This window comes from Crotalus tigris, unplaced genomic scaffold, assembly GCF_016545835.1.
Source record: "Crotalus tigris isolate CLP2741 ecotype Arizona unplaced genomic scaffold, ASM1654583v1 scf7180000024370.6872682, whole genome shotgun sequence".
Classification (NCBI taxonomy): domain Eukaryota; kingdom Metazoa; phylum Chordata; class Lepidosauria; order Squamata; family Viperidae; genus Crotalus; species Crotalus tigris.
In genome coordinates, this window is record NW_024100540.1 from 3,651,914 (window position 1) to 3,676,722 (window position 24,809).

General features: G+C 41.3%; 1 protein-coding gene across 4 annotated transcripts in view; it reads left to right on the plus strand.

Moving 5' to 3' along the window:
* Positions 1-725: 725 nt before the first annotated feature.
* SPHK1 (sphingosine kinase 1) overlaps positions 726-24,809 on the plus strand; it is a 34,942-nt gene continuing 10,858 nt past the window's right edge. The window contains exons 1-2 of one of the 4 annotated variants that reach the window (XM_039327993.1): positions 726-1,478; positions 24,164-24,313. In XM_039327993.1, coding sequence (XP_039183927.1) covers positions 1,067-1,478; positions 24,164-24,313 — 562 coding nt within the window. In that variant the 5' untranslated portion in view covers positions 726-1,066. Of the gene's footprint in view, positions 1,479-9,866; positions 10,182-14,582; positions 14,714-24,163; positions 24,314-24,809 lie in introns of those variants that run through there. The other 3 variants (XM_039327992.1, XM_039327995.1, XM_039327994.1) reach the window with 3 other exon arrangements.

Consider the following 24,809-nt stretch of genomic DNA (forward strand, 5'->3'; position numbering starts at 1 on the left):
ACACACACACACACACACACACACACACACACTGAGTAGAGGAAGAGGACTGGCAGACCAAGGGCAAGAGAAAGCCAGCCCAATAAGAATTTGTGTCAGATTGTTGAGAACAGCATGAAGCCAGCTTGCCAGGTGAGCAGAAGATCAGAGAGAGGGAAAGGGGGGGGGGAGAGGGAGAGAGAGAGAGAGGGAGGGAGGGAGGGAGAGAGGGAGAGAGAAAACTCATGCACAGCAGCCTCTATTTCTTTTTAATTAAACTCTTCAATCAAGTGTGCATGTTTTGCAGCTCCCACTGTTTTCTTTTCTCTAGGAAATGGGTCCAAGTGGCTCTTTAAGTGTTTAAGATTGCCAACCCCTGTCCTAAAGTCATGTGACTACCTTTAGCAAATGTCTGACAAGATAGTCAATGGGGAAGCTGGATTCACTTCTAAACTGTGGTACTAATGTAACATCTGTTGGGATTCACTTAACAACTGGCAAGAAAGGTTGTAAAATAGGGCAAAACTCACTTAACAACTGTTTCACTGTAGAAATTTTGGGCTCAATTGTGGTCGTAAGCCGAGGACTACTGTAGGCTTAAGCAGTTTTCTTCTGGGATATTTTTACTTTACTTTCTGGTCTGGCCTATGGAATTCCCCATCCATGGACAAACCAAACCCAACCCTACTTAGCTTTACAATATCAAGTCTAGAAACACCTGCCCTAATCCCCATGGAACCTACTAGAGCCTTCTGATCAAACAGCTGAGGACTGGTCGGCCTTTTCAGTTCGCGGGCCCAGCAAGGTAACTTTTAAAACGAAATCTTTTGCGTGCACGAGAGCGGGCTAAAAAAAAAACTCGACCGGCTTGTGAAGCGCTGGGAGTTTGTCATGAATGAATGCAGCCTCCCGCCATTCCTGGGAGCGGCCTGCCGATGGCGCCAGAGAGAAAAGCGCCAATCTCAAAAGCCAGCCCTCCGCCGCTCATTGAGAAGAAAGTCCAGGAGCCGCGCTGTTTCGCTCGCTTCATTGGGCTGAGCCCTAGCACCGCGCCGGGTCGCCCGCTCCGCTCCTTGCGGCTGAGGCGATGGAAGGCGGTTCGGGCCACGGCGTTTCCGAGAAAGTTTTGCTCTCAGGCGTCTTTCGCCTCGTCCCTTCTCTGAAGGTGAACTATGCCCTGAGCCTCACAAGCGGCGCGAAGCTGCTGATGCGCCGGCTGGACTCGGCTGCCCTGAGCAGCAACGCGGCCAGCGCGCTGAGCCTCTCCACTTGCGTGGGCTGCTACGCTTTCCAGAGCAAGAGCGCCTCGCAGCCGGCGGCCGCCTACTTCTCCGTCGTTTGCTACCCTTTCAAGAAGGGCTGGTGGTACCGCGGGGAATCTCGGCAGAAGGTAGCGAAGACCTTTTGCGTCCTGACGTCGCAGGATGCCGAAGAGAACCGGCGCGTTGCCGAGACCTGGGTGAGGACGATCCGAGAGCTCTCGGCCCCCAGTCTGGAAGGTGAGCGAGTCGGGCAGGCAGAAGGGATGTCTTCTGACCGTGGGTGGTTGGACGGAAATTCCCCTAGTTCGCTTTCCTTTACACGTGTCGATAACTCGCACTTTTATCTGAGGCGGTTGGGTTCACGTAACAGGCGAATCCCAAGGCAGCGGCTTGCTCGATTGTGTCGTCGATAGGGTGCTGGGAGAAGTCCAGCCAACCTGATCTGTGTGTGGTGCGAAGCCAGCGAGAGGGGATAGATAGTCATTTATGGTTGCGAGAATGCCACCTTAATATTTTTATCCGATTGTATTCGGTTGGGTTTGTTCCCTCGAGTGCCTAAAACTGCAACCCCATCACAGGACTTGGGGTAAATGGCTTGGCTCACCCTGGCTAAAAGGAGAGGACAGGGTCTTACTTTTTCTCCAAATGGATAAAGCACTCTCTAGATTTTTTTTTTAAAAAAAACCTTATATAAAATGGCTAGAAATTTAAAAAGTCTTAATTGACTTTGAAAACTATCCCATTCATGTCCCAAAGGTGCTTTTTCAAAAGGAAAGTGGACTTTTCAGTGTTTTTTCTCTTGAGGATGTTTTGCTTCTCATCCAAGAAGCATCTTCTTGGATGAGAAGCGGAACATCTTCAGGAGAAAAAACCCAGTTGCCTCATGAAAAAGCACCTTTGGGACAACCATGACCTGGATGACTGAGAATCTCCATAGACATTTATCCCATTCATGGGGAGGGGTAGAGAGGTAGGTCCGACACTCCCATACCACTTTAGCCAAGGATGTCTAAAACAAATTTCTTTTTAATTAACTTTCATAACTAATTTGGCACATTTTCCATATTAACAAATACTAAGGAGGCTTCCAAAGAAAAGTTTGTGTACGTACTATTTGGTACATATGGGATTTAAGGCTGGAGCAAAGATACTTTTTTATATTTGTAATCTTACCATGTGTTCCTTACCGTTACTCATTTTTTAATCTCCCCCTCCCCCAATCCTTTAACATATTATTAGAGCCATCTGTTTAGAAGCACCTGTATTTGGAAAAAGTCTTCCAATATGGAAGTTCATAAGTCAGTATGCAAATTAGTGAGTGAGCCAATGACATAATGTGCACATTTCTGTGTGTGAGTGCAGGATAAATATGCATGTAGCAGCATGTAGATGCACATTATGGTCATATGTACATGCTCTGAAAAAATTCCTAGCATCATTTAAATTGATTTGAGTTTTGAAACTTAAGTGAACTGTGTAGCATATCCTTGTGTAAGATAGAAGTAAATCCCATTGATCATGTGATATATTAATATTTGCATACTGGAAGTAAATTCCAAATTCCAATAAATATCCATCCTGCTATCCTTTTGCAAGGCATTGAAGTCCTGGTTGTTTCCCCAGGCATTCCAGTCAAGGGGTGGATGAGCTCTATCACGATTGTTGGTCAATAAAGTTAGCAGTTTAGACATTGGAGGTAGGTGAGATTATGTTTGTTTTAATTTTGTATGCTGCAGAGAGTTTTTTGTGCATGATGGGCAGCTTTATCTATACCAGGGGTCCCCAACCTCCAGTCCATGGACCAGTACCGGGCCGCGGCATGCCAGCAATTGGGCCGCACAAACAAACAAAGCCCCATCCATGAGATGCAGGCAGCACACAAAACCACACACTCTCTGGTCCACGGAAAAAACTCTCTCCATGGAACCGGTCCTTGGTGCCCAAAAGGTTAGGGACCTCTGATTTATACTACTAAAACTCTTGTTCCTATAACCTTTAATGGGCAAAATGGTGCTTCATAGGATAACGATTTTTAATCAAGGTACCTCAAATGGGCTAATTTATAGAATGCATCCAAAATCTGGAACCCATGACTCCCATGGAATTGAAATTTGGCAAATTTTCTGAAACATTTATGACATAAAAATTAATACAGAATGTTTTTAAAAAATCCCTGTGGTTAACCCCTGATGTTTGACTGTGCTATACAGTTCAACGTGGGCTATTTTCAGGCAACAATATCTCCCTGAATTTTTAAGAACGTTTCCAGTGAAAGCAGTACATTAGAAACTCCGCTATTATTAAAAGCATTGAGAAATCCAGAATGGATACCATATCTCTCTAAAATTATGACCCAATGGGTCATGCCTGTTCTGGTAGATAATATGAATAAATAAATTTGGGATTGTTGCCTTACTCCTAAGAATATACATTTAGGAGGACAACGTTTCAGTTGAAGTAAGATCTGTTGACTCAAGATCAATCAGGCTCACATCTAACTAAACTATATAGGATATCACCTTATACAGTATATCATTTCACTTAATGAATGAATGCAGGAAAACAAGAAGGGTAATTCAGATATGCAGTTATAGGGTAAAGCTGGTATTAAGCCACATATCATATCTTTGGCTGCTACACAGCTTCAGAATGGGAGCTTTCACTTGCTAGAGTGAAAATACATGAGTGTAGGACTTGTCTGGGTTCCAGATGTACTTTATTTCCCAACAGACCAGCCAATTAGTTGAAACTCTAACGAAATATCACAGAGATAGCATCAAAGGGAGAGGGGGACAAGCACTATGGATATCTAAACCAGAGGTCCCCAACCTTTTGGGCACCAGGGACCCGTTCCGTGGAGAGAGGTTTTTCCACGGACCGGAGAGTGCGTGGTTTTGTGTGCTGTCTGCATCTCGCAGATGGGGCTTTGCTTGTTTGTGCAGACTGGTTGCTGGCATGCCGCAGCCTAGTACTGGTCCACCATCTGAGGATTGAGCACCCCTGATCTAAGCCCAGTGATCCTTCCATATAAATTATAACCTCCTACAGATTTACTTGAGGGTTGACTTGATCGAAATGCATACGATATGCTTCAGAGAGAACATGGTTAGAGTGGAAGACATGCCATTATTTCTGATTTTAGGAATTTGGGCTAGGGGACAGAATGTACGTTTCCCCTTTCAGAAAGGTCCTTTCTCTCCCCATCCCTTCCACGCCATTTTGTAATCCATGACAGCCTCTGTAGAACTTGTTCAGAATTGCTCTGGAAAGAACATATGACTGCAATCCTAATATCTAATTTGCCCTTTAAAAAACTTCAGAACTGTCTTGCCAAAGCCAAAGTCCATCACTCTAGCAACATGTTTCTAATAGTAAGTAGATGCACTGTGAATTTTCACATTGCTCATGATTTTTCTTATTGCTTCCTGGGTGAGTGGCATTTGTTCTTTTCTCTTTACTGGATTTTTATAAGCTGAGTTGTTCATTAGATGGAATCCTCCAAGCAAATAGGAAAGTAAATCACCAGGAGATCTTTGGCATATTGTAGTTTATTAAAAGAACTGGTCATGAAAAAAAAAAGATGCTTGATTAAGAGAACTGTTCCCAATCTGTTGTGTTCATCAAGGCTTTATCAGTTCAGTGTAAGATTTGCCAGATCTGGAGGAAAATGAATGAATTGGAGGTAATGAACCTCAATAGGGGGAATGAGAGGAACAATAAGGGGGGAAGGACCTTTTACAGACATTTAAATATTTTTCTTAAATAAGGAATTTGTCCAAAAGAGGTATAGATCCTACCATGTCCAGTGTTGTTAATGCTACTGAACCCCATTCTTGGGGATCTTGGACTTTATAGTTTAGAAATATCTAAGCAGCCACAGCTTCCCTGCCTTTGGAGTAGCTCAAGGTAAAAAATTAAAATTCATGGCCACAATTGATGGCCTTATGTGGGCTTGGAGCACCGCTTCAAAAAATTTATCAAGCTAATTTTAGCTTGATGCTAACCCTACACTTTAGGAGTAATCACCCACAGCTCCAATTATTTTAATGTAATTGCAATTATTTTTAAGTAACATCAAATCACTTCCTTTTAATGGAGTGCTGGGTCTGGTGTGCCAATAAAAGATCACGTGCAAAATTTACTTAGAAAAAGTTGTGCTGTAATTGTTAGGGCTGGAATGTCTGACCTGTAAGAATCTGAATTTTCACCAGATGTCAGCAGAAAGATTCAGGAACAAACTCTTTACAGACATCTGATGGTCATTTGGAGTTTTGCAGCTCTGATTTGGTAGTTCTAGTAATTGTAGACTAGAAGAGATGAGTGGCTGAAAAAAAAACTAACATTAATTTCTGCCTGGACAGTAGGTTGCGGTGACTTTCAATGCAAACCTTTCTGGCAAGGTAAATTTGAGAAGCTTGTGCAGTTCCAGTTGCCTTTAAAAAGATTGTGTAGGCCTATGTCAATAGGTATTATACTACAGTAACTCTGCAGTCCAAGCTGAACTACAGTTTCTTTTGTGGTAGATAAATCATTTCCATACAATGTATATCATGGGGTGCAGTCCGCTTAAAACCAAAACAATCTTGGCGTTGGGTAAATAAAAGCATTCAGAGCTGTATATTTATTTATTTAGATTTAGGAGATGTATCTTTGGCAAGGATTAAATAGATTCTACTGATTCGGTCTTAATCCAAGAATCTGTTTCATCAGGAGTAACAATGGGATAAGAGAAATGGATGAACACACAGTGGGAAGCAAAATTCTCTTCCAAGTTTTTTAGAGCTGTTATTACAGTTTCATTCTTACATTAACCCAGAATATTTTGCTTTTATATGCATCATTGTCTAGTTATTTGGATAATAACAAGAAAGCTAGTATGTGGTTTGAATCACCCCCCCCAAAGCAGTGAAAGATCAAATTGTTTTCCAAAAGATTTATTACTCTGAAGGTTATAACAATAGTTCTTTATTTCAGCCATTCTGTGACTTCTTTTGCTAAGCTCTTTTCAAAACATCCCCTTGGGGAATTGTGCTATACACATCGTATAGAACTGGCCAAATTAGGCTGCAAGAAAGTTAGAATGAAGAGCTTTACCAGCTGGGTTTCACAATGGCTGTAATGATGTGCTTCTTCATTGCCACTACTAAACCCTGTTCCGTTATGGAACTATGTGACACACCTGGCCAGCTTTTGAGTTTGTGTTACTTTTTAAGAAGGGTGCAGTTTTCAAATACTGGAAAGCTCTGTGACTGAATGACAAGCTCAGTCTTCTGAGGTTAGCTTTTCAGCCGGTATTTGTTCAGGAGAAATGTGTGGTGTCATTGCTTTCAAAAAAAATCATTCCTTAGAATTAACAAAAGTGACTTTTTAAAAAGCGCTATTGCTGCTTTAAGAAGGAATCCACTCCTAGAAATTAATATGATTTTCAAAGTGGTGGCAACCATTCTTTTTTTCTTTTCTTTTTTCTATAAGCAAGTGCGGGTATCTGAAAAGATCGGGCTGCATTGAAAATAGGAGAGAGAAGCTGCACTCACAGGATGTATGGAGCATTTTTCCTGAATCATTTTTGATTAAAACTAGGATCATTTGCCTTTCTGTATTCTCTGTAATTATCTTTCTGTTTGCTCTGTTGCAAACAAATACTGAGCATTGTCATTTTTGCAAGGCTTCCTTTTCATTATGTAGAAACACAGGAAACCACTTTCTGTTCAAGCTTATGGTCTGCTTGGTTTTGTCTGTGGAAGCCACATGAAATTGGAGTCTGATGGATGCTCAGGAATGGCTCCTTCTTTCAAGGCTAACATATGGACTTGTGATGAATGCCTTACTCAGAGTCTTTCCTCCGCCGCTTCCAATCATGCATGCGTGCAAGTCATTCATGGAGTTGCTGTGTCATATAAATATGGTCCAGAACCAAAAGGATTTCAAAACTTTGCGGTTGCTGTCTGCATTGCCAGTATGGTGACTCAGCATTTTTCTTAGTCATTACCATGAAACTCACAGACAGATGAAGGAAAAAAAAATGATTTGAGTTTGCTAATTGAAGAATGAAAAGCACTCTTGTTAAACCAATCTTGTTTCATTTTACTTGTTTTCCAGGAAGAAGGAATCCTGCTGCTTTCCCCTCTGCAAGAGGTCGTTTGGAGGGTGGGAGCGGTTTCAGATGGGAAACAGGGAGGGGGTGAAACAGGGAGAGACAGTTGCTGACTCTCTACTCAGAATTTTGCAGTGTAAACTGGTAGAAGAGGCTTCTGTTTTATTGGCCGTTGTGGCTAGACAGTCTTTCGCCTGTCACAGTGCATGCCCTCCCAGTGGCTTGCCCTCTGAAAGCTTCTTCCTGTCTTTGTGTCCTAGAGAAAAGAGACTGGGGGCTGTAAGGGGGGTCATAAAAGTCAAGATGGCAATCCTGTCCTGATGTGGGGGACCCCTGATGCAGGGGACAGGGTTTGACCACATGTTTGTGGACTCGATCTTGATGTTTCGATCCTCTCCCTGGGGATATCCTTAGTAGAGATCATACTATCTTTGGTAGCATACTATATGCTATTCTCCTTCCATAATTGGTTGGCATTTTTTGTTTCTACAAATTTTCTGGGCTTGATCTCTATCTGCAAAAGGTCTGGGTGGTTCTTGGGAAGAGATGAGTTGCTGAGGAAAAAGTAAGGTCAGTAACCTCTATCATTTATGCTTGTGTGGAAATCAAATTGATATGTTGGCATTTGAAGGCAGAGTGACAACTTCTCATCTCCATACAACAAAACTGAAAGGTTTAAATATCTTTTAAGAAAAATAAAATAAAAAAGGACATTGGAAGCCATTTGAAAACTTCCTACAGATAGGATCTTTTTGAAGAATAGGATTCTTTTGGAGCATTCCATTCCCTTGGAAACATGTAAATTACACAGCATTCTTTCCACTTTTAACATTAAACTGTGTCATTCCTCCCCTGCTAATATTTGGGACAGGATTCTAGTGTGCACTGAGGGGGTGCATCAGTGTCATTTTTTGATGTAGTATATTTAGCTGAGCAGAGAATTGTTCTATCATTGGTTCATTTTTGTGATATTATATATTGTATGTGAGGGAATGAAAGCAGAGTTATATAACTCTAACGGGAAGAGATAAACAAAATCAATATGTCAGATGTTACTTTAATTACTGAAAGATTACAACTTTAGGAGCCTGCCTTCAGGTTGTCTAAAACTTTTTTCTTGGCTGAATGCTAATCAGCCCAACAAAAGAAATCAGGAAAAGAAGATATGGAGTAAAGAGTAAAAACAGGGTTAGTATGATAGGATTGGTATGATTAGATATTGATATGATTAAGTTATGCCTTTCTCTTTTGTGTCATTAGAGATAAATTAAATTGGACAGTAGCCAATTTAATTTCAGATTCTCTCCAAATGCTCCTTTGTAATTGTCTTGGAATTTGGGACTTCATCTATTGCACCAGCATTAATGTAAAAACTAGCATTTGAAATGCTCCGGACATTAAACCTAAAGCAGATTCACACATATAAACAACTCTGTGACTAGTGTGATAGCTAGCCACAAAGATGGAGACCCAGGATATTGCCAGCACATGTGAATTGAACCCAAGGAGAAATTATGCCTGAGCACTGACTTCAGAAGGGAGCCTAGACTGGACAGAGGAAACCAATATGAATGCAATATGGATTGTGATATTTCTTATGAAGATCAGTATATTCAAATTTCAGGCTAGACATTCTACAAACATTCAAAAATGGATATTGGCAGTTCTTTGTATGCCTTATGTGGGATTTGGGTCTGTTGAAAGTGATTATTTCCTCTTATAAACAAGGAGTGTGTAATAAGGAAACATTGCAGAATTTCATTTGCACTGATATCTGAAATAACACCTTTCTTATAGTGTTACCTTCTTGGTATGCTTTGCATACATCATTCAATGTGACATCTGTCACTTCCACACATTGCATATATCAGACATTTGCACCTTTACTGTGTTTGGAGAGATAAGGAAAGTGTCAGAGTGTTATTGGGCGCATGCACTTTTTTTTAAAAAAAAAGCAGAATGAAAATTGAATTGTACTTCCAGTTAGAAAGTGAAATAGAACAATTTTCTAAATATGATCATCTCAGGAAGCTATTTAAACGATTTCAGTAGCAAAAATGATGCTTTGTTCAACAGTGAAAATAACTACCAGTTTAGACAGAGTCATTTCTTCCCACACAAACAAACCCAGCAGCCTTTCACGGAGACCAGCAGCTCCCAAAGTTTTCTATACCCCGCACCCCTGGAACGCTTCTGATATATTCTCGCACCCCTTACAAAAGTTCAAAATAACGACAACAAATTATGCATATACACTTTAATTTTGGAAACTCAAGTTTTCGCACCCCCTGGAATATCGTCTTGCACCCCTGGTTGGGAACCCCTGACGTAGACAAATTCAGGTATTCACTTTAAGTTCCAGAATGAATTGGAGTTTGTGGATATTTAAATCCAGAATCATTTGGGTTGCAGGTTCTGCATGCCATAATCGGCGTTCATCTGTAGAAGCAAATGGGTGAGCAACCTGGGAGAGCATAAGCTTACATCATTATCAGTAATCTCTTGGTGGTTCATCAGAAAGCAGCAGCTTAGCAAATGCCAGGAAAGAGGCTGTGATCCCGCTTTGCTCTGCTGCAGGAGGACACACTTGCCCATATGTTTCCTGACCTTTGTTTTCTGGGTGGAGAGGCTGACTTTTTGCCACACCTTCCCTGATTGTAGTCCCTGTAATATAGGGGAAAGGATAGAAAGCTTGCAAGCCTGGTTGGTTTCTGGCTGGAGGTGGCTTGTAAGTACCACGGATTATGACGTGGCAGAGCTGGCTGCCTTGTGCAAATTGGCTTGCTGGTGTTGCACGAAAAAGAGATTCCAAAAGAACCTGCCCAGAATCTCTAAAGCTCGTAGAGGTGAGTGGAGGGGCTGCAGTGCCTAACAGGAAAAAAAGAGCAAGAATGTCTCTTTTCTGTGATACTGATCCTCAGCGGAAGGGGCTTGCCACAGAGACATGTCTTGGTTCACAGTAAACCAGTGTATGGCGAGTTGGTTATGATTTAGTTACTGTATTTGTGTGAAGCCAGCCAATAGTGACTTATTCAGTGCATCCTAACCATACAAATCAAGGCCTAGTGAAATGTGAGTCCTGTTATTAATCCATTTATGAAATGGTCCCTACGGTAGGAACCATATGGGCGATTAGTGGTTCAGTAATAATTTCTCTGACAAGGCTATGCTGATAAAAGGATGGGCGTGTTATGCAGTTAGACTTTCTCAAAAGACTTTTATCAGAGTTGATTTTCCTTCAAAGTCACATTACTTTTCTCCTGTTTATGAAAAAATGTGCAAATGCAGCTAAAGCCCTATTGAAATATCAGACATCTCTATATTGTTACAAGTAACAGCAAGATCTCTGTTTTCCTTTATCTAGGCCCCTCTTAAAACTATATTTTGGTAATTGGGAGGGGAGCAATGTGGAAAAATGACTCAGCAGTTTTGACTTCTTGCAAATCAGTAGATCTCTGCTTTCAGAGACATGACAAATTTTCTTTGGTTTTTTTTTCTTTTTTTCATGCAATGCTGAATCATAGCTACAGGATTTGGCCATTGCAAAATAAGCCTAGTTTATGCTCTAGATTTTTTTTTCTGCGTTTCAGAAATAAGCATTAGAATAGTGGGTGGGATGATGAGGGTTGAAATCCAACATATCTAAAGAACATATCATTAAGGAAAGTTTGAAGTACATGAATAAATACAAGAATGCCACAAAAAGGTTATAATTTCAGATGCAGTCATATGGTGATCTGCTTTACGACTGCCAAGACTTAACAACCATAATTATGGGCTCAATTACAGTCATAAGTTGACAACTACTTGTACACATAAGGAACTTAGGCAAAAGGAATGGGCTACATCAGTGGTCCCCAATCTTTCTGGCTCCACAGACCAGTGGCGGTTACGGGGGGGGGGGAGAGGAGATGGTTTCACGCGCTCACCCGCCATTTGCTCAGCCTGGTTCCCAACAGGCCGCGACCTGGGAGTTGAGGATCCCTGGGCTACATGATACTGTTCCTAATCTAAAGAAATATAAATTTAATAAATAAATAATATGAAGAAATTAATTGTAATATATTTCCAATAAATAAAGAGCAAATTGTGCTGGAATTTCCACTGAAGGCTAAGATGAGGCTATCTTTGTTACAACTTGGCCCATAGATCCCAGGCATCAGAAGTTAACTGTGCCCTGTGCAAATCGAAGTACAATAGCATGAAACAGGAAGTCAGGTGAGGCACAGAGGTAACTAAGAATGTAGGATTTGTGCTATAGTTGCTTGTGGTATTTATTGTGGCCCTGCTAGTGTATGTGGATAAATAGAAGTTGGTTCTGTCCTTGCTAAGATATTCCCAGTAACCTTCTTAGAGATTTCTGGTTTTTTTTTTCCCCCTAAGGTAGAGTTCTGCTATGTTAGCTTGGGTTGATGGGAACTATAGTCTAATCTGCTTGGAGGCTGCAGTTTGGGCATAGTTGACCTATAATCAGTCAATCCTTCTCCAGTTAGGTCTCAAGGGGCAAGATTCTAATATTTGATAAATAGGGCTAGCTAACCATTAAGACATCCTTTCAGAGATATTTCCTTACCTAAAGAGAGAAAGAGAATGACTAGGGGCAGGCAAAAAAGGCAGTGAGAGTCTGAATGACTTCCGACTTCCTGCCAACTTTCCCATTGGCTTTGCTTGTAGGAAGCTGGCAGGGAGTATCAGAAATCTCCTCTTCTTTGGCTGACCTGTGGAACTGCCTGCCACTTTGTTAGGGGGAGGGGAAACAAGGAGAACTATGGACTGTAAGGAAAACTGCACCCCTTCTGCTTCAATCTTGGGATGTCTCCAACGGGCTCCCTCCTCTGGGGAGGAAGTGGACTCACTGCACATGCCCTTCCCCAGCCAAACATACCATGCCAGAAAGCATCTGAGCCACTCCCTCATTCTCCCCTCATCAGACACTGCTATTCACAGGTTTCAAAGCAGCTAGTTGCCACTCAGCTGTCAGGACTTACTGCCATTCAGTTGGGTAGAAAACCATTTAATATAATGGCAGAGAGCCATTTAATATAATGGTTAAGGTGCTGGCCTAGAAATAAAGAGACTGTGAGTTCAAGTCCTGCCTTAGGCACAAAAGCTAGTTAATGATTTTGGGCCAGTCACACTCAGCCCAACCTACCACAGTGTTGTAGCTGTGGAGAAAATAGCAGGAGGGAGGAGTATTATGTACAATTTTCCCAATTTGAAGGTTACAAACAAACAGACACAAGAATTTTAGCAGTGTATAAAAATATTAACAGTAACCCATTTCAAAGGGCAGAATTACCAAGTTCTGAATCATGAAACCTGAAAAGCAAGATAGGAAAGGCTAACCTGCTTTCTTAGGAAGTGTTTGCATAACATAGGTTGTTATCATTCTTTCTGCAAAATATTTTCAGTTGTGAGTAAGTACTTTGCCATTGAAACAGGTCTCTAATGGGATCTTTTATTCTTGGTTCTAGATCAAACCTCTTGTCAACTCATATGACAAACTAGTCCCTGTTTAGTATTATGACTACAAGCTTCCAGATGGCAAAATCCGGATACCTGAATGGGGTTTGTTTGTCTTGTGTATATCCACCCATACACCCATAGTCCTGGGCGACTCCTAAAATTCTCCCTTGAGTTAGCTAGCAAACTCCTGTGAGGTAATTATGTTGTCAAAATTTAGCATTGTGGCTTTCCAGTGGAATGCAGTGGTTTCCTGGTGTTTTTTAGAATAATAACGCACAGGATATGGAGGAGTTACATCCTAGATTGTTGATGAAAACCTTGAGCTGGCACTGCCATTTTTTTTTGCCTTTCCCTCAGATTCTTACTCCCATCCACTTTGGAAAAGTGTGCTCCCTGGTATTCCCCTCAAACCCCAAATTCTTGGGACTCAGAACTGAAAAAGCTTCTTGGATAAGAAGTGAAATGTCTTCAAGGAAAAATATAATCCTGTTGCCTTTTGAAAAAGCATCTTTGGGACAACCATGACCTGGATGACTGAAAATCTCCATAGACACTTGGGGCTGAAAGATTGCCCACCAACTGGCAAAGGCTAATGATAAGGGGAACTCACAGTCAACCTTAAACTGAGACAGCAACCCCCAGCTCAGAGACCTCTAGAAGTTTTGGACCATATTTCTAGAAAGTTTGTCTAGTGCAGCAGGGCTTTACAAATTTAGCAACTTTAAGACTTGTGGACTTCAGCTCCCAGAATTCCTCAGCCAGTTATGCCTAGTGGTAAAGGGGAGTCTTGTGACTGGTTGTAGAGAAGTATAGAGATGACCTTGGAAAAGGAGTGTGGAGATTGTTAGCAAAACATAAACTGAGTCCAGGAAAATTTGAGGAAGAACATTAACACGGCTCAGCCTTGATTCTCTTTGGTGCAAGAGGGAGGGAAGGGTTCCAGGCCTTCAAGGTTCTGTTTATTTTAGCCTATATTAATAGAGTTCAGCTCTAAATTTGTGGTGTCAGTCCTGACACCACAAAGGGCTGACACTGGCTTTCCTCATTTGTGATTAAGAAGCCTTCTTGACAACAGCCATTTTTGTAAAATACCCTCCCTTCCCCAGATAGATGCCAGAATTCTGAAGATGCTCATCAACCCAGAAAAGACTTATAATAACGAGAATAGGTGTGACACAACTGTGGATTTTATAGCCATGCAGGAGAGTAAGGCAGACTGCAAATATTGCAGAATGGAAATGGACAGGAGATAACGCAAGGAAGGCAGAGATGTCAGCAGTTCTTTGAAAAGGGCAGAATTCACATGTTTTAGTGAGCAAGATATACAAGTGGCTATTTTTAAGCTTTTAGGAAATTCCACCAAATTCCTTATCAGATTGTGAAGTTCAGAAATAGTCAACTGAAATGAGAATGAAATGTTTGGCCACCAGATGGAAGGGCACAAAGGCAAGAACTGCCCCGGGTAGTTGGTATCTCCAGACTTTTCATAGAAAAAAAAACCACTTTGATGCAGGACACACAAATTTGGAAAAGTATTTAAAACTAAAAGCTTTAATTTCAATTAAGATTTTTTTTTAGCATATTCATATTGTTTTGAAGAGAGGAAGCACCTCAGCCTTTCTTCCAAGGGGTAGAAAATGCCTCTGGAAGGAAGGAGGCAATGGGATGCAAGATCATCTGTTGTTGGCCATAATTGGCTCCCATTGCGACCTCAGCATGCTCCTCCCCTAAACTGACCGAGCAAATAATTCTAGCAGGGTTGCATTTTCTCCTCTTTGCAGCAGTCAGCCAAACCTGCTTTTGATTTTAAAGAAATCTAATAGGACATGGGCCAGACATCTGGAAAGTACCCTTTGAAGGGTAGAGGAAGTGAGACCAAAGAAGATCTGCCTTTCCAGCATCTGGAGCATGGGTGAGTCGGAAAGGCGGCCTTCTGTCTGGTCATCTCTCTTGAGCAGCGCTATTGGTTGTTACAAAGGAAAGTGTACATAAAGCAGGTTGTAAATCATATGAGGCCGCCCTCGTACACAGAGATAATTTTAGACACTCCCGTTTAATAGCTTGCTAGGAGCCCCTTCCTTAAGCTGACAAGCTGAATAACGCTAGCTTGTCTAGGTCACTTCACAGGGCACTTCCATGCTTTATTATTTCTTACGCATTCCTGGTACATGTGTGTAAAAAAGGAAGCAAAATAAAACCCTGTTCAGAGGTGAGATCTTCTGAGCTGTTTCCCCCATTTGAACTCATGTACATCGTGGCTACAAGAATAGGGTGGGGCTGGCTTCCTCTGTCCTAACTCTGTCCTTGGAGCATCTTTTCTTCAGAGAAAAATAGATCAAGAAGGGAATGAACACTCCTAACCATATACACACCTGGGAACTCCCACTTTTCCAATGAAATGTTCCCCAATTAAACCATTACATACACACGCCACAGATCAAACGCACTTTGTGGCCGTAAGCTCTATAACCTCTGTAAGTGTGGGCGACCAATTTCAGCCCTGATTCTGATGCTGAGCCCATCATTTGCTGCTTGTAGAGTGGATATTGAAACCCATCTCCCCCCCTGGATGTTTGAGCCCTGGATCTCAGCCCAGTGGTCCAGCCCTTGTTGCATTACAGTGAAGTTTCCTTCTCAGTGTATTGTAGGTCTATTGGATGACAATTCTGGATATTTGCAAAGTTGGACGCTTTTCATTTACTGTATTCTGTTTTGAGTGGATGTTACCTATTTCTGCCATTGGGCGTGCTCTTTGCTTTCTCAATAAAGTGTTTGCCTCTGTCTCCCTCCTCTGACATGAATGTATGTGTGATCTGTAGCACATGTATGTAATGACATGTGGGAATGACCTTGGGAGATGGGAGGGAGAGCCACAGATGGGACAATGGGCATATAAAAGCTATCTTAGCCCCCAGGAGGGTTGAACCCAAAGAGAGAGTGTGTAGGAAGCATTTCAGAAATGGCCTTCCCACGTTTCCAGAGAGTAAAAGGAGAGGAGGGGAGAAATACTTTCAGACTTGTAAGATTTGGTTAATGCAACCTTTCAATAAAGATAGATCTGGTACTGCTGGTTGTGTGCCTTGCCTGGGCTACCTTGCAGGGCTAACCAAGTATGACCAGGACTATATCTTAATGAAACAAAAGAGTGTTCCAAATAAGCTCTTTCAGTTACTCAAAAGTGCTTATGCTGTGACATTTCAATTTTTATATACTTTTCTTTGCTTATGATAGCTAAGGAAATCCCTATCCTAGTTGGGCATTTGAAATCTTATTCAGAAATCGCTTGGCGGTAGGGAGATTCCAGAAGATCTTGCCAACTTACCTTCACATCAGTCTGAAGGGCTAGCTAGAACATAAGAAGAGTCCTGTGGGATCAAGCCAAGGCATCTCTGTCTGCCTTTTTGATTCTCATAGGGGTCAATCAGGTAGAAGACGGTTTCCTGTTGGATTTGATCTATACCGTTGGGTTCTTAAAATTGCCCTTGTTGCATTTTCCATCTAAGAATCTAAATCCTGTACTAAGAAGCGCTTTCTGGAGGTTTTCTATGTTGGGGTCCAAGTTGCAATTCAGGGAAAAAAAAGAACACAAATATGGCAATAAGTGCAGAATTCAGCTTGCTGGCCAGGAGGATCTTCCTGGTGAAAAAGCATCTTGCATTTTAAAGTAACAGATGAAAAAGAAGGTAGAACCAGCTTTGATATGTCAGGGGAGAATCAGTCCTGGGCCATGTGTTTTGGTTATGCAAACTTCCCAGCCACAGTTTATACTGAATTTCCCCCTTTGTTTCATTATGGTGTAGGAAAGAAGACAAAGAAGCAAGCTGGCTTGACTTTGGCCAGATTGATGCTTGTTGAGGGTATCCAGGGGGTAGAGATGGCATGAGAGTATGTGGGGGCAGCGAGGAAGTGATGGTGGATTTTATGACCCTATTAAAAGACTCAGTATATGATGCTCCACCTCTGCTAGGCTAAGAGACTCTCCCTGACATGTCAACATACAGTCTGTGAATGACAAATCATTGAAGAGAATGTTTGTTGCTTTTAACCCAAGGCCTTGTGACAGGGAGGTTATCTAATTGGTTTGGTTAAATTTAATAGCCTCGTTAAATGCTGGGGTGAAAGCAAAGGAACAAACTTTTTCCAACTGCACACACCTGATCTAAATTCAGGGTTAGAGCAAGGAGTTGGCCAACTAGGGAGAGGGGCTCCAAATGGCCATTCCAAAGTTGCAGCTTAGTTGCATTGGCAAACAAGGCCTATCAACAGCAGATGGACTAACATGAATGCAGGAGATGGCAATTTGATGCATATCTTCAGGGAGTGTCAGCACATCTATTTGATGAAAGTTCCTTTCTTCTTATTTAAAGTGGAGAGCTCAAGATAAGTAGCCAGAGTTACAAATGTTCCTACTATCCTACTATATTTTCAAAGTCACATTATCTTTTTCTAAAACAGAATGGCATTTACACTGAAGTAAATGGGTTTAGCAGTTGAGCAGTAGAAGCCAGCTCTATTTTATTCTTATAGTCATGACCTCAGTTTTAAACGTGAGGTGGGCAAGGCCAGATTGAAAACAATATTTTCTCTGTGCAGAAGCAGTGGAAGAACATGAGATAGCAATGGCCAGGGTTTGATGCACTTCATTAACAATGATTAGAAGCACCTCCCACCATTAATAATACAATTAAGTTAAGCAAAAATGTTCCCTGATTCAGTGCCCCTAAGATGTGTGAGACTTTAACTACTGGTTAGGCTGGCAGGAATTTGGGGGGATGTAATTGCAAGATATATAAATGGTTCCTTTGTTTTACCGTATGGATGATGCTGTAGCACAATCCACTTAATGAGCAAGATGGTCATTAAGGTTGCGGTGGTCCATTGTGAGTTCATCCTCCTTCTCCAAGGGATTCTTATTGTCACCTTTGCCTTTTGAGGAGCTACTTCTGGTACTAATCTTTTTGCAGTAGACACGGATTTTGACAACCTTGACAATTGGTGGCCCAGTCTGACTTCCTCTCTAAGCTGGCTTAGGGATATTGAATATGATACAAAAACCCTGGGAGACCTCGCCATATACATTTTGTATTGGAGAAACTGTTTCCGTGCTATTACTATACAGCAGTGTTTCCCAAACTTGACAATTTTAAAGCATGTGGACTTCAACTCCCAGAATTCCACAGCCAGCAATGCTGGCTGTGGAATTCTGAGAGTTGAAGTCCACATGCCTTAAAATTGTCAAGTTTGGGAAACACTGCTATACAGTATCACTCAATGGAGTGATAGGATATTACTTCTAGGGCTTATTTCACACTGCTGTTTGAATCTAGCCATTAAAGCTTGTAAGCCGTATGTAGTTGCTAGCTAAGAGAGAGGTGTTTAATCATATCAGTAGTGGTTTATACATGAACCATAGTTTAGAAAATCCCCATGACTTAGTATGGTGTGTGCAGTCAATCACATTCTGGGCTTCAACAAGTAAAAGCTCTAGTGATCCATTGGACCTTGTTTGTCAAGCATGATATTCTTGATATTTGTAGCTGATGCTGCTTGAGTTGCTTGATGAATGTCATGTGCATGTGTTGTACATGTGTTGCATAGTGAATCTGTCTTTTTGGATCTCTTAATGGCATTCAGAGTCTTTGACTGGTGTCCTTCTGAAATGCTTTGCCAGAATGAGACTCCATCGAACTTTCTCCCAATTGCTTCATTAAGTCAATTTTAAACATACCTGTATGCAAGTGATAAAACTGACCTTTGTAGAATGGTTTGCTAAGAAGATAGAACAGGCCTCCCTAATTGCCACCTTCTGGAATCACTCTGAATAACTGGAACAAAGCCAGTGCACTTTCAGCACCCACAGTCATCCAAGAGCTTAATGAAATCTATTGAAATGCAAATAAATACTTTATTAGCTCCTGCACCAAGCAGGGATTGGAACAGATAAATCATGACCTCTATGATTGTATGAAAAGCCACGGATCATCAATGAAGTGGAACTAGAGGACCTCAAGTAAGAGAGAATTTATTTGATTGGACTAGCCAATGCCATCTCTAGTCTTCTCCACCAATTCCATTCCTCAATCTCCAACATATTTGAAGTTGCTTATACAACTCTCAACTCTCACTCTCAACTCCAATCTCAGAACATGGGTCGCTCTGGACTAATCAGTAATGTCTCTAGCTGTCCATTATGGTCTCTGTGTTTGCGTGTGCACCTGTATGTGAGTGAAATGCTTTGTGTCCAAGGGCAGCAAAACTCCCCTCTTCTCCATTTCATGCCAAAAAAGCAATACCCAACAAAAGCCCTTCTCACCCTCCACTTTCCACTGTGATAGGAAATTCTGGAAGTGGGGAGGCATGATTTTGCAAAACAAAAAAGCTTTAAAAACATTCCTAACATTCTTTTGTTACTGTTTAAAAGCTTCTAAAGGTGGAAAGGAGAACAGCCTATAGCACTTTTGCAGCTGCATATTTTCCTAATGATTGTAACCATGGTTATACAATAGATGACTATGCTGGAAAAAGAAATACAGTGCTATATATAACTCAGTCTCTAGAAAGGAAAATCTAAGCCCTGAAGTTGGGAGGAAAATGCAGACCACCACTACCACTCAACCGGTGTCTGGGGGGGGGGGGAATCAATTTTCAGAATTTTAGCTTTCAGAACACCCTCAATCACTCCATCCTCCTTCCAAAATGTTCAGTCGGCTTTCCAAATAAGCCAGTGACCAGCAACCTGGAATCAAAAGCCTGGTGTCAGCTTGAAACTGGCTGAAAGTCATCATATGAAGGTGTGTCCTCTGTGTACCATGAGGAGATCGGAAGTCAGATTGAGAATGATCATGGAAAGGTCCCATGTTTTCCCAGCATTATACTTTTAGTATACTTAAAATAACACTCTGGCCTTAAAATAGCTTTTTTAAATTGGCTTCTGAATGGATGAGACCACACTACACCCAAAACAAAAAGCCAGCCCCAAACAAAACCAACCCTTCCCCCTCCACAACGTCCTAACAAAGACAAGTTGCTCCCTCGCACTGCCAAAATCTCTCAGCTCAGTTATCATCAGTCTGGGTGTATGTTTTCACTTATTTGGTGCCAATTTTCTGCTCTTCAAAAAAGCAAAGCTTACGGACCTGTAAGAAACAGCTTCATTCCTGCTGTGTTTAGGGCAACCTTGTCTCTCTGGGTAGCTTCTCTAAATGGTAAGTTGGCACTCTGCAGACACAGAGAAAGTTCTGCTCCATTTTCCTGAATGATCCTGTCCTGCCCGGCCATCAGCAGGGTTCCAGAATGCCTTCATTTTCTTACTTTGGGGAGAGAGAAGCATGTTTCTGCTTCCTGAACTCTATTTGAGTGTCCAGGAAAATTGTCCTTTGCCCACCTCTGTGATATCTGAAACCTGATTTACTAGTCTACGGGACAGAAAGGGAATAATAAAAAAAAAACAGCACTGGTAATGGTTATAGCAATAGCACTTAGACTTATATACCTTTTCACAGTGCTTTTATAGCCCTCTCTAAGCTGCTTACAGAGTCAACCTATTGCCCCCAACAATCTGGGTCCTCATTTTACCCACCTCGGATGGATGGAAGGCTGAGTCAACCTTCAGCCAGTGAGACTCAACTGCCAAACTGCTGGCAGCTGGCAATCAGCAGAAATAGACTGAAGTACTGCATTATAACCACTGCGCAACCACGGTTTTCCTTTAAAAGTAAGATCAATTTTTCATCTGTTTAGGAAGCACAGGTTGAAGAATGTTATCATGAATGGGTAATGTCTTAGATGTGTCCACTTTGGAAACACCTCCCCCCAACTTATGAATAGAGCTGAGTTGTAAGTCAGGTTATTTTTTGTGAAATTTGTGGTCAGCTGGATGGCTGAGGGAGGCCTAGGTCGGTGTTTCTCAACCTTGACAAATTTAAGGCACGTGGACTTCAACTCCCAGAATTCCACAGCCAGCGTTGCTAGCTGTGGAATTCTGGGAGTTGAAGTCCACATGCCTTAAAATTGTCAAGGTTGAGAAACACTGGCCTAGGTTAATGGCAGCTTGTTTCTGATTCTCCTGCTGGCAGATTGTTCTGCATTAAGACTAAATAGTTTGGGTGCTTGGAATCCCAATGTATTATGCAGGATATAATAATGTTACTGTATCAGATCAAGTGATATCAGTAAAATAAATCTCTGTGTTAATGTTTACACTTTGAGATAGATAGATAGATAGATAGATAGATAGATAGATAGATAGATAGATAGTTTTTTTATTCAAACCTTTAAACAAGAAGATAAATGCTAACATATACTAGTAGAAAGTAAGAAAAAAAGAAAACAAAAGACAAAGGGCAAGAAAAAAAGTTACAGAAAAATAGAAAAGAAAGAAAGAAAATATAAAGAAGTGGCTTCCAATATTCTTCACAGCGGTTATAAGCCCAAGTATATTTTGACCTCTCTAACATTACATTGTATCATTTTTTTATAATCTATCTAATCACCAAAACCATAGGTCACAAGTTCATTGTTTTCATTTTTATGCAAATCTGAAAGTCCATAAGACTTCCAATCAGCAATACATAGAGATAATGTCTTCTCTCTAATCGAAGAAGTTAATTTATCCATTTCAGCAAAACCTTTAAACTTTAAACCATTCCTCTGTAGTAGGTACAGCAGTGTCGAATTTTTTTCATCTTTGTGCATAGAGTAATCTCATTGCTGTGGCTTTGAAACCATGCTTCTAGCCTTTCTTAACTTCCCCAAACTACCTCTGCCTCCTCTTTCCTGTTGTTGTTGTACCGCAGTAAGGATGCTTAGGAAGCTGCAGAGAGGTAGAGTGGGGTCATTTTCCTCTATCAACAGGGTGGATTGCTAAGCAAATCAATGTTTCTCATAGATTGCCAATCTGTGCCTTTGTGCTTCACATGAGGTCAGTAAGCAGGATACCAGTAAAGTGAACGAGATCAGCCAAGGAGAGGGATTTTTGCACAGGGTTGAGTAGGCACATCTAAAGGGAAGGATGTCTTTTGTTCACAAAGCCAGTGATCTTTTGATGGGACTGATGATGCTCAAAGCTGCAAGTCTCAGCATTCCACTCCTTAGTCATTTATGCCTTTCAGAGGATTGTGTGATATGTGCTTGCGCCTTAGCAAATATAGGAACCCTCCCGTTTCGTATTGTGACCAGGAACCAGAGCTAGTAACAGCCTTTGTGCTCAAAAATAATTGGTACATAGAATAAATAGGGCCTGACAATGAATTCTCGGTGAGGCTGCTTCTTTCTTAGCTCTAGATGGGGGGGGGGGGAGATGATAGTGATGATACTATTTTTCCCTAGGGAATTCTGCAGTCTCATAAATCTGGCTCAGGATGATGAGTTAGAAAAATGGAAGATGGCTTTGAATTAAGTGCAATATTGCCTGTTGAACTCAAGCTGTGTAATATCTGGGGCTGGTCAACAAATTTGTCATCGACAATAAAGATATTAATCTAATGGAAGAAGTATAGATCTGAAAACATGCACACAATCTATTTTGGAATATGCATTTCAATGATTTTTCTGCAGGAAACGTGTGAAAGAGTGGCTGTGGGATCCATGAAAGTTTTGACATGGATCCCAGGGCCACTGTTTCACACTCCCCACGTAACCATCACTTCCTCAGTGCAGTCCTCCTTGCAAAGCGGCGAAGTGCTGATGTACTGAGAAATGCTCCTCTTCAGCTAATTAACAAAGGAGTAAAAAAACCAGACATTCAGCTAGTTGTCATTCTAGCTTCACACTGCATGTGTTGTTGTTCCATTTCCAAAAAGGATTCGCAAAACTTGAAGAAGACCTATTGGCAGGTACTAGTGGAATGAAAGAAAATTGAAGAGAAAAAGAAATACGTTACTGATTATTCTCCCTGCACCATTTCTAGGCTAGAAATTATCCAGTAGCGGAGCAAAACCAGGACCTGGACAAACCCCTTGTGCACAGAACACTAAAGAGTTTCTCTAGCAGTCTGTCTTGAGGCCCCAGTCATTCTGACCTCCCTAAACACTATTTCTGAATTTCCTCTTCCTGAGAGCTGACTTAAATGTGTGTGTGTGTGTGTGTGTGTCTGATTACGTTTTATTTTAGATTATCATGACCCCAGGTACTTCTAACTTTTCCCCAACATTCAACCAATTCCATACCTAAAGAAAACATATATTTGCTTTGCTCATTCTTTTCCTGTTCATGAGAGAGCTACTATAGTAAAGAGAAGAGCATGATTGAGAAGAGGGAATGTGGCACCCCTGTGCTAAGCTGTCTCCTGACTGTGTGAAGGAATGACTCGATCTCCAAAGTGGATTGTCAAAAGAGTTAATCTTGGGGGCTGCCTTTTTGTCATGGACCAGGGCAAATAGGGAGGGGCATTGAATGGATATGAACATGGTCTTGCTGGCCATGGAGCTAAGGCAAAGTGTAAAAGCAGTGTTTCTCAACCTTGACAATTTTAAGGCATGTGGACTTCAACTCCCAGAATTCCACAGCCAACAATGCTGGCTGTGGAATTCTGGGAGTTGAAGTCCACATGCCTTAAAATTGTCAAGGTTGAGAAACACTGGTGTAAAGTCAGAAAGCCTGGCAACCGGCCCAATCCAAGGAAAATGAGAGACGGAAGGAATTTTCTTACATTGGTAACACTGTAGCACTCTTTCTTTGTAAAGACAAGGCAAAATCACCATTGCTGTATTCTGCTTTTTTTTTTTTTTTTTAAGAAAAGCTCATAGCAAACAATAAAAACAATGGAAATGAAAACAAAATCAAGGCAACTAAAAGCTGTAAGCAACAGGGGAAAATCAGTTAATTGGGGCTCAGGTCAAGTCATTTCACTCATTATTTTTAGCATGAAAAATGCTTTACATACTATGTTAATAAGAATTTAGCAAGTAAAATGGACTACCCTGAATTGCAGCAAAAGGCACCTTAGTTGCTTTGACCTGACTTTGAACTGTATTCCCCAACTTGTTGCTATTCCAAAATGGTGGGACCTCAATTCCTGGACTTACTGAGCCAGCACATCATGCTGACCCTGTACCTTCTCATTCTTTTGATCCTAGGTGCATGTGTGAGCAGCAGAGCAGGGGGTTGGACTAGAAGTCCTCCACGGCCCCTTCCAACTCTATTGTTCCGTTCCATTCCGTTCCATTCCGTTCCATTCCATTCCATTCTATTCTATTCTATTCTATTCTATTCTATTCTATTCTATTCTATTCTATTCTATTCTATTCTATTCTATTCTATGTTTGTGTGCGCACACTATACTACACAAAGTAATATTATACTATGTTACACTTTTTCTTGACATTAATTTTCAATTCTCCCATTTTTTTGTTTCTTTACATAGGAGGAATATACGGGTTACTTCCTCAGAAGTGCCAGGTGATAGTGCTGCTGAACCCACGGAGTGGAGCAGGACAGGCCCTGAATCTATTCACATCACAAGTTCAGCCAATGTTGACAGAAGCCAGCATAGGATTCCATAAGTTTGTCACTGGTGAGCCTTGTGGCTGGCTCAGAGCAACTTAGGGAAATTAGTTTAGTATAGGTAGTCCTCAACTTACTAAAGTTCATTTAGTGACCGTTCAAAGTTGCAACGGCATTGAAAAAAGCGACTTATGACCGTTTTTTCCCACTTATGACCACTGCAGCATCCCCGTAGTTACATGATCAAAATTCAGATGCTTGGCAACTGGTTCGTATTTATGACGGCTGCAGTGTCCTGGGGTGTGTGTGTGTGTCATGTGATCCCCTTTTGCAACCTTCTGACAAGCAAAGTCAATGGGGAAGCCAGATTCACTTAACAATCGTGTTACTAAACAACTGCAGTGATTCACTTAACAACTGTGTCAAGGAAAGTTGTAAAATGGGACAAAACTCACTTAACAAATATCTCACTTAACAACAGAAATTTTGGGCTCAATTGTGGTTGTAAGTCGAGGACTATCTGTAGATATGGCTCAGACTTCTGTTTCCAGTTCTGTTCACTTATT